Here is a 10816-nt window from a genome sequence, read left to right as displayed (position 1 = left end):
AAGATGATTTCTCGTGTGTTTTGGTCATTCCCAAATCTTGATGACGAGCCCGACTCTCTATTCCTCGACCTATGATCGTACCTGGGATTGTCTTGTTTTGACCGTGAATCTTTTCCCATTGGGCCCATATATGGTTCATATATGTTTTTACTGGACCTTTTTTCGGTTTCCACCCGTCTTGAACATACTTTTTCTTCTTTTTGAGATCGTGAAATAATACCCTTCTCTATCCTTAGATTTGTGCTATACCTGTTGTAAACGTCATTTCACATTGTGGCGGGGAATTCAAGAAGACTTTCCTTGAGTCGCCTCGTGGCTTCTGAACTTTTTTCATTCAAATTACTAGTGAAGGCTATAGCTGCCCAATTGTCAGGTACACGCGGTAACGTCATCCTTTCACGCTGGAACCTATCCACGAACTCTCTAAGCAACTCTGAGTCCCCTTGCTTAATCTTGAAAATATCTTCCATTCTTTTTTCGACTTTTTGAGCTCCAGAGTGTGCTTTAATAAATGAATCTACAAGCTTAGCAAAAGAATTTATGAAATTTTTGGGTAAAAGAGAATACCTTGTTAATGCTCCCTTCGTGAGTGTTTCACCGAATTTTTTGACCAATACTAATTCAATTTCTTGTTTGGTCAAGTCGTTGCCTTTTACACCTGTTATGAATGCAGTCACGTGGTCTCGTGGATCAGTTCTTCCATCGTATTTTGGAATATCGAGCATTTTGAATTTCTTTGGAATTGGGAGGGGAGCAGCACTTGGCTTCCAAGGTTGTTGTGAATATTTATCTATATCTATCCCTTTGATTATGGTGGTACTCCAGGTATTTGCTCTATGCGGTTACTTTGCTCCTTGAGTTGTTTCTGCAATGTTAGTACTAAATTTTGTAAATCGGAATTGACTAAGTTACCTGGTTCTCCTTCTCGTGACTCGTTGGGGATTCCACCACTACCTGAATTAGCAAGCCCAGAACGAGGATTCTCCAAAGTGTTGTTATTTGGAGTAGGTGTTGGTGGTGCAACAGGTAATTGGATGACAAAGGCCTCAAGAGCTTCATTGACCTATTGAGCGATTATCTTTTGCAAAGCTTCATTGATATCTTCATCATTTTCAAATTGAGCGTTTCCATTTGCATGAGATCCATCAGGAGTACCTTCTCGAGACCGCCGAGGGGAGCTTTGGGGAGAAGGGATCGGGGTGTGATCATCCTGTGGATTCCCCTGGAGTTGATGGTTTCCTTGGTTAACTTGGGAGTTATCATTAATGTTTGACATGGTTGATGCAACAAAAAAGGTTAGGCTAAGAAAGAATAGATTATCAGATTCCTGGTAACGGAACCAATTTGTTTAACCAAAAAGTTGAACTTCGGTCAAAGCTTTAATTTAGAAGAACTCGGGTTACTGATAATCAGAAATGAATAAGGGAAATTAATTTTTCTAACAACAAGATAGACAGAAGAAAATAAAGTAATCCAGTATATTAAGATGATTTCTCGTGTCCTTACAAATGATCCATTCTCTCCTTTTATAGTTATCTCAAAGATATACGTTTTGCCTTTTTCATAATAAGGCCATTATAGACAATTAAAGGCATTAAATACTATGTTACATAATCATTGTGATTCAATACAGATTCCCTAACGTTTTTAGTATTTAATGCTTATTAAATATTGTATATGTATTCTCTTGTGCTGTCAGATTCATTCTCCTTGATTTTTGGGTATGAATAGGTACGAACCAGCCTTCGTGTCATGACACATCATCTTCCAATCACTTCAATATGTAAACTCAATTTTCCCAATATAACTTTATCATTTTGATAGAAGGGTTTAAAATAACACCAATTAGCTAAATATGGGGAATTGGGTAGAAATATTTTTTAAACTTATCTAGCATAGATTCAACAACAGAAGTATATCATTCTTTCTTCTTCAAATTATGTAATAAAAGAGAAATTTTAGCAATATGAACTAAAGCATTAACAATAGTAGGATAATAAGCTTTAGAAGACTCAAATATAGCCACATAAAAGTTTTGTAAAAATTGTACAACATCTTCAATGACATCCCAAGTTCTAAATGTTAACAAACGGCTAGGATATTTACAATGAGAATTAGCAACTTCAGTTATAGGCATTCTATATTTATAATAACATCTTAAGAATAAATAAGTGTAATTCAACCTAGAAACTATTTCTTCAGGCATGAGTCTTGGTTTAAGTCCATAGTGTACACATTTTTCCTTAAATGCATTTAATCTAGCACTTCTCTTATTTTCTTGAATTGCACCAACAGCTCTTCTAACTAAAGTGATTTCATCTCTAAATAATTCAAGGTCATTCTTCACAATCAACTTATAAATATGACATGCACATCTAACATGAAATATTTCAGGAAGTGGTGGGTGTAGATGCAGTTTTAATATTGTAATAGCAAGCATTATCAAATGACATACACAAATATTTTTCTGCACGATTATAAAATATAGCAACTTCATGGATAGTATTACTTATAACTGCACCAGTATGACTTTGATTTTCACTATATTTAAAAGCAATAATACGTTTTTTGCATACAAAAATTATCATTTATCTAATGGCATGTAACAGACAAATAATCATTTTCATTTACAGCATGACCAATATCAGAAGTAAGAGAAACTCTACAAGAAAGATTGGAAAACAAATAACGTATATATGTCTGATATTGTCCAAAAAGCCTAAAGATATCAGCTCTACAAGTACTTCTAGGAATAACTTTAAACAAAAGGTTATAAATTCTTTGAATATAAGTAACAAGATACGGTGAAGAAGCAAAACTAAAAGGTAAACAACCTAAAACAATCATTTTAGCTAATTCTTCCCGATCATTCATAATATTGTATTTACCCATTAACCCCCTCAGTACTCGGTTTATGTTTTTGTTGCTCATCTTCCTCATCTACTCCCCAATTAAGAGGGTGGAGCTCTACCATATGTCTACGAAGTTGACCCGTTCCCCCTCCCTTACTTGGCCCATGTTTATAAAGTTCATTACAAATTTTACATTTTACATAATTTTTTGATCTTTTAGACTGTCAAACAAAAATCCAACACTTACTTCTAAATCTTCGGTTCTTCTTAATAGGGAGGGGAGGCTTACTTGTTCCACCCCTAATATTTTGAGTTTGACTAGCATTACCAGGTGTAGGTGGTGGTGTGTCAAGATTATCGGGTGATTGAATATCATCTAACAAAGCATCTAAATCATTATCTACACCATAATTTTCTTGCATTCTCTCATAATCTACATTTAAATTTTCAGGTGAACTTTCAGAAATATGTGTAAAGCTACTAGAAGAACCAACACCACCTTTTTATCTTTTGAAAGTTTTCTTGCTACCACTTCTACTAGTGCACGCTTTTTTGGCTGCTCTAAGTAAATTCATTATGTAAATTAAAATAAGAAATTAAATTAATAATTCTAAATAATAAAATAAGTATACACCAAAGAAGAGAAAGAGATGGAACGAGTGTATCGGAATTCCGAAGGCCGCACTAATTTTGATATCAAAAATCAAACTTCAATTGATAGACCGATATTTGATAGTTGATAGTACTTGATACCACACTTCACTTGAATACTTGATATTTGATAATAATAATTTTGTAATGGATAAACTAAATATTTGATAAAACTTGAAATAATAAGTAATTAAGAATTTAAGCACAATAATCAATAATATCAAGAGAGAATTAGAGTAGTAAGAGAGTGAATTGTGAGAAAAAATAAAGAAGAAGGGGGGCTATTTGTAGTTTTTAAAAGGTTAAAATTGTAGTTTTTCAATTATTAGGGGTGAGAGGGCTATTTTGTTAATGGGGGATGATGAAATGGCCATTTGTGCAAAATATGGTCGTTTCCCAACGGTCATTTCTGAATTTGACCGCTGGCAACGATCCACAAAATTAAAAAAAAAATTAGTAACAGTTACCGGACTAAACCGGGCTACAGCCCGTTAACGGCTTAATAGGCTTAGCGGGTTCCGGTGCACCGGTATCCAAAATATGTTCGTCTAAAACCCGCCCCTCCCAACCTGTCCCAGCCCACCCCAATATGGTACAGTAACAGGCTGAACCAGGCTAACCCAGACCGAAGCGGGTTGAAAACGGGTCAGCCCGCCCCAATTAACAAGTCCACTTAAAGGATGAGCCAACTTATACTTCCCAATTTCAGGAGGACTAAAAGCAATCCACTTGATTGTTTGAACCACCATGAGCTGAACTACATAGTATAGGAAAGGAGGAACATTATTATTTAAGTCTCTTTTGTACTCGCTCCATTTAAATTAGATGAGGTACTTTCCTTTTTAGTTTGCTCCAAAATAAATGATGTATTTCTATATATTGAAATAATTCAATTTTAAACTCTTCATTTTACCCATTTCACCCTTAATGAGATGTTTTTACACTTACACAAATGTCAGGCCCCACTAAACTTTTATCCCTTAAGATTTTAAGACCACAAGTTTCAAAAGTCTTTTTTTTCTTAAACTCCGTCTCGAGTCAAACTACCTCATCTAAATTGAAACAGCGGGAATAATATGTTCCTAAGTTCCCAAGTCTAAAGGTCAATGACCATCCGGTATAATAGGAGGTTGTTAACATTCATATAACCTGTTTGGTCAAGCTTCTAAAATTAGTTTATTTTAAGAAGTGCTTTTCTCAAAAGTATTTTTTGAAAAAGTGCTTTTAGTGAGAAGCAGTTTATGTTTGGCTAATTGATTTGAAAAACACTTTTGAGCAGTAATTAGTGTTTGGCCAAACTTTTGAAAACTGCTTCTAAGTGTATTATTCTTAAAAGTGCTTCCCAAAAAAGTATTTTTGAAGAGATTCTACTTTTTCTACTTCTCAAAAACTGTTTCTGCTTCTCCTCAAAAGCACTTTTTTCCATCTAAAAACTTGGCCAAACACCTCAAATTTTGGCCAAAAGTGCTTTTGACAAAAAACAAAGAGTACTTTTGGGGCCAAAAAAAACTTGGCCAAACAGTCTAAGGGTCGTTTTGTTAGGGAGGTTATGCTCGCTCATTTTTCCCCTAATTTTTCCTTGTATTTTTCGTTAGAGGTAAGATTTATGTCCCCTTAATGTACTCCTTTCTTTCTTCAATAATATACAATGTAGGGTCCATGATAATCCCCCATCACCGTGAGAGATGAAAGCCTGGGCGGATGAATTTAATAAATAAAAAAAAGAAGTATAAAACATCAGTTCAAACTTTTCATTCCATGACGCACGAGGAAAACTTGTGATTATGGAGAAGGTGAAAAAAACCCTTCAGATTGACCAGTCATATTAATTCCGTATAGAAAGTGAAAACTAAAACCAGTGTGAACTGTACTTAGGAAATTTCTAGGTTACTCCTGTTAATGTCACATCGATGAACAAAATAACCATGCATTAATCAACGGTTAATTAACTAGACTTGTTGCATAATGAACTTCCCTTTATTTTAATATTACACTACCACTTGAGTGAACAAGTTGAAAATACAACTTAGCAGCCAAATACTTCAAATAGTTAGCTTAAATAACGCTAATACCCTTTTGCAGTTTGCCTTCTGCCGAAAGTGGACGGAGTGGGATGCTTTGTTCATTCTTGAAGTAATTCTCAAGATCCACTCTACTCTTAATCTCCACCAACTTATCATAATTCTCCTTGAAATACTTGTCTCCATATCCTTTCCCCTGTAAATAGCTGTTCTGTCCATGGTGATTGATTCCTAAATCAAAGTCTTTGAAGTTCAAATATGCTTCCCTAGGGAACTTGGACACAAAAGGAGTCATGAAGTCATACAGCTTTCTTGTTAAACCACTGTAATAGTATTCAGCTTCAAATCCATGCTCTGTCCAATCTGTTCCATACATAATATTTGCTATGTTTCCTGCTCTATGAGGAAATGGTTTTGCATCAGGTGAAATCTCACTCATTTTTCCTCCATAAGGGTAGAAAGACATGTAAGGAGCCTCTAGTTCAACCATTTTCTTGAATATCAAATTTAGTCCTTCTTTTGGTATAGACCTCTGGAGATAGTCCGATTTTATCTTGCTATGATACAGTTCTGGAGGTGTTCTGTTGAGTAGAACTTCAGTTGATGTGCCATTATTAATGGGTAAATTGCCCCAATAGACCACTGATTCAATCCAACTTACTTGGTGACAATCTTGATTTTCCAATCCCAGTTCTGGAAAATTGTCATTCATGAGAGTGATGAGTCTTTCTGAATCTCCTAAGAAAAATCCCATAAATGTGGCTCGGATCGTCCTGTTTTTATTCTCTACTCCATGATTTGCTACATCAAGAATCATATTGAAGAATACATCTCTATCAAAACCATCTGCTATTTCTAGCCAACGGTGAACAGATTCAGTAATGTTATCTTCACCAGTTTTTTCTACTTGAAAGACTGTCACATTTTGTGGCACAGGGACTAACTTTATTTTATATGCTAAGACCACACCAAAACTTGCTGCACCACCCCCTGTAATGGCCCAAAACAAGTCTTCCCCCATTGACTCTCTCTCAAGAATACGACCTTGTGCATCAACTAATTTTGCATCAATAATATTATCAACAGAAAGACCGTATTTTCTCATCATGTTACCAAAGCCTCCACCACTAAAATGTCCACCTACACCATTAGTAGGGCACATTCCAGCAGGGAAACCGTGAACTTTGCTTTTATTTGCGATCGCATAGTAAAGCTCCCCAACAGTAGCACCAGATTGAACCCAAGCAGTCTCTTCTTTGATGTTCACAATGATGGACCTAAAGTTCAAAAGATCAAGAACGAAGAACGGGACAAACGAAACATAAGAAGAACCCTCATAATCATGGCCACCACTTCGGATTCTCATCTCAAGGCCATGGCTCTTGCCACATAAAATGGCAGCCTGGACATGAGATTCATGAGTAGCTGTGATAATGAGGCGGGGTTTTGGGGTATAAGACTCATTGAAACGAAGGTTTCTAATGGAAGCACTAAGGACGGATGAATATAAAGCGTCTTCTGGATTGTAGAGGTTTGTGGAGATTGGGAAAAGAGTATCTGAATAGAGTTTAAGGCATTGAATGAAGCTGAGATGATCTTGATCTTGGGCTAAGCTTGAGCTTCCCCATGAAACAAGAATAACAACAAGAAGAAGACGTATTGAGTGAAAGCCTGAAACTCTCATCTTGTTAATCTTCTGTGTATGAGAGCTAGTATCCTCGAACTGACTATAAATAGAGAACGGATTTAATTTTTATATATATTGATAGTTAAAGTTTTAATTTGTCTGTAAAATCTAACCAAATATAGCAAAGCATTACTCTATTTTTAAAGTTATCACGCTTATTATGAAAACTTACTCGTTGTTATAGTTAGATTACCTTTACCTTTTGTGTGAACAATTTATGCACTACTTTCCTTGATTCTTTTTGTAGTTTAAGATTTGACACATTCATCACGAAAATTATTTAATGGCACCGATTATCCTTTATCTCTTCTCAATATTTGGGGATTTTTTTAATTAAATCAGAGATCGTGTATTGGATCAAGGATAAATTAAAAAAGTAATTGATATTAGGATAATTATTTTGGATAAAATTTATTCTATTAAAGTACAAATAAAAAAAATGAAAGGAAATAATAAAAATATCATAGATAGTGTGTTAGAAGATCACTCGAAAAGTGAACTATTGAATGGGTCTAAATTTCATGCACGTGAAAAGCCTTGAAACATGTCTTCTTCAAACTCAAAAACTGCACCATTTTACATACGTTGAATGATTGCATGTTTCTGTTGGACGCAATGAATTGCCCATCCTTGGAACACGTATACACGGAGGCGAATAACGTCGCAGATGCTATGTCCCTATTTGGAAGTGTTAGCTTGGTGCACTCTTTCACACACCGTATAAGAATTTGGTTCTTATATCTGCTTCTCGTTAAACAATTAAAATAGAAAAGTGCAGAATTAAATACATATAAGATTTTTACGTGGAAAACCTCCTTGTTCAAGTGAGTAAAAACCACGACCCATCTCTGGGATTTTTCACAAAAACTTCGCTAAAACAACGAGCAGTTTCCGGTTACAAATCTCTTATAAACAAAGAGAGTAAATCCTAGCCACGTGACTGCTTACAACCACTCTGATTATAGCAAAATGCTCAAGCTAACTCTAGCCTAAGACTTGAATTCTCTCACAGAGAAAAATCTCTCAAAATGCTTCTTATATGAGCAAATAAGATTACAACTCAATAAGCCTAATACAATGAACTAGACTAGACACAATGGATTTGATACTATATCGAGGAACATGTTCTCTAGTCTGGTTCTTCTGCACATTCCAGACTTCAATATCCAGTTAAGAATTTTAAACTCATTTTTTCTTACTTTTCTCTCAACTTACTCTGAAGAAATAATGGAAGTGTGTGCCTGCAATGAAGTAAACTTGAACTACATACAGCTAACACATTACCCCAGGCGATGCCAGCTCCAGCGCCAGCTTTACCCCAGGCGACGCCAGCTCAACGCCTAGTGTACCTGGCTTTACCCCAGGCGACGCCAAGCTTATCGCCTGGTTTCCTTCATGTGACGCTGAAAACTTTGCTCGACTTGCCCAAAATCACCTGCAAACTTGTTAGTACCTAAAAACGAAAAGAAAAACTCTAATTATACTAAAAGTCCACTACGAATTGGGTTGCCTTCCAACGAGCGCCTTAGTTAACCTCGTGGCTTGACGAATACAACAGTCCAAATGGGTTGCCTCCCATGAGGCGCCTGATATAACATCGCGGCACGATGCAGGTAAGCGCATTTAAGGCATGCTCAACATCGGTGGCTCGAGCAAATGAGTCACTGACACTACTTTCGCGTCATCCATGCCCAAATAATATTTTAACATGTGCCCATTGACTCTGAATGTGTGAGAGTCATTTTCCGCAATAATCTCTACGGCACCAGTGGGGTGGATCTCTACCACACAAAATGGTCCTGACTATCTTGACTTTAATTTTCCCTAAATAACCTCAATCTTGAATTGTATAGCAATACCCTATCTTCGGGTTTAAAACTCCACTCGAGAATATTTTTGTCATGTATCATCTTCATTCTCTCCTTGTATAATCTTGTGCTCTCAAAAGCGTGGTATCAAAACTCATCAAGCTCGTGCAACTCCGTGACTCTACTTGTACCAGCAGCTTCTATATCGAGATTCAACTGCCTAAGCGCCCACAAATCTCTATGCTCTAACTCCACTAGTAAGTGACACACCTTCCCAAATACCAATTTGTACGGCGACATGCCAATCAGAGTTTTGAAAGCGGTGCGATAGGCCTAGAGTGCATTATCTAGCTTTCTCGCCCAATCCGTTCTTGTAGCATTCACATTTTGTCAAAACGCTCTTTATCTCTCTGTTTGTAACTTTCACTTGCCCATGCATTTGTGGATGATATGGGGTGGCAACCTTGTGGTGTACATCATATTTTTCTAAAAACTTTGTGAAGGCTCGATTACAGAATTGAGTGCCTATGTCACTGATTATTGCCCTTGGAGTGCCAAATCGGGTGAATATATTCTTTCTCAAAAAACCAATTACCCCATTTGCAACATTTGTAGGGAGCGCCGCAACCTTTACCCATTCCGATACGTAGTCCACAGCTACGAGTATGTACTTGTTGCTATATGAGTTGACGAAAGGCCCTATGAAATCGATCCCCCATACATCAAACATTCTATCTCCTGAATTGGGTTCATAGGCATCTCATGTCAGCGGGAACTATTCTCGGTTCATTGGCATTCATCACAACCCTTCACCCATAAGTGTGCATCTTTGAACAATGTCGGCCAGTAGAAACCCGACTTCAACACTTTCGTCACTATCCTTACTCTCCCGAAATAGCCACCATATGGTAATGCAAAATAGAAGATTGGTCTATCTCGGGGATACATCTCCAGATCATGTTATCAACACAAATCCTGAGTAGATAAGACTCATCCCAATAATACATGCGACAATCATGAAAGAACTTTTTCTTTTGGACAGAGGATAGGTTAGAAGGAATAATACCGCTCACCAGGTAGTTTGCGATGTCTATGTACCGTGGCGCTACCTCAAGACTCGTGGCTAATAGTTGTTCATCCAGGGAAGTCTCCACAATCTCTTCCAACTTAACCTTCTTCTCGGCTCCCTCCAGCATAGACAAGTTATCAACCGTGTGGTTCTCCATTCCCTTTCGGTTACAGATTTCCAAGTCGAATTCTTGCAGTAGTAGCACCCATCAAATCAGGCGCGGCTTTGACTCTTTCTTGTCGATTAAGTACCTGAGAGCAGCATGGTCAGTATAAACAATTACCTTCGAGTCTATTAGGTATGACCTGAATTTGTCAAATGCGAACACATGTGCTAGCATCTCCTTCTCGGTCACTGTGTATTTTAGTTGGGCACTACTCAGAGTTCTACTTGCGTAGTATATTGGATGCATGACTTTGTTTTTTTTTGTTTCCCAAGAACTGCTCCCACAACATAGTCACTCGTATCACACATCAGCTCAAATGGTTTATCCCAGTCAGGTGCAACTATGATAGGTATTGTTATTAGCCTCTTCTTCAATTCCTCAAAAGCTACCCTGAACTCATCAGAAAACACAAAAGGGTGATCTTTCTCAAGCAATTTACACAAGGGGTTAGCAATTTTGGAAAAATATTTTATAAATTTCTTATAGAATTCGGCGTGCCCGAGGAAACTTTTTATTGCTTTGACGAAAATGGGTGGTGGAAACTTTTCCTTCACATCAACCT

General features: G+C 36.9%; 1 protein-coding gene across 1 annotated transcript; it reads right to left on the bottom strand.

Moving 5' to 3' along the window:
* Positions 1–5415: 5415 nt before the first annotated feature.
* On the bottom strand, positions 5416–7338 carry LOC107800217 (berberine bridge enzyme-like 8). The gene has a single exon (XM_016623365.2). It carries the CDS (start codon positions 7206–7208, stop codon positions 5559–5561), a length of 1650 nt encoding a protein of 549 aa, XP_016478851.1. The 5' UTR covers positions 7209–7338; the 3' UTR covers positions 5416–5558.
* Between the last annotated feature and the right edge of the window lie 3478 nt (positions 7339–10816).

Source organism: Nicotiana tabacum, chromosome 6 (assembly GCF_000715075.1).
Source record: "Nicotiana tabacum cultivar K326 chromosome 6, ASM71507v2, whole genome shotgun sequence".
NCBI lineage: Eukaryota > Viridiplantae > Streptophyta > Magnoliopsida > Solanales > Solanaceae > Nicotiana > Nicotiana tabacum.
The sequence above is the reverse complement of the archived record's forward strand: the minus strand, read 5'-3'. Positions and strand labels throughout refer to the sequence as shown.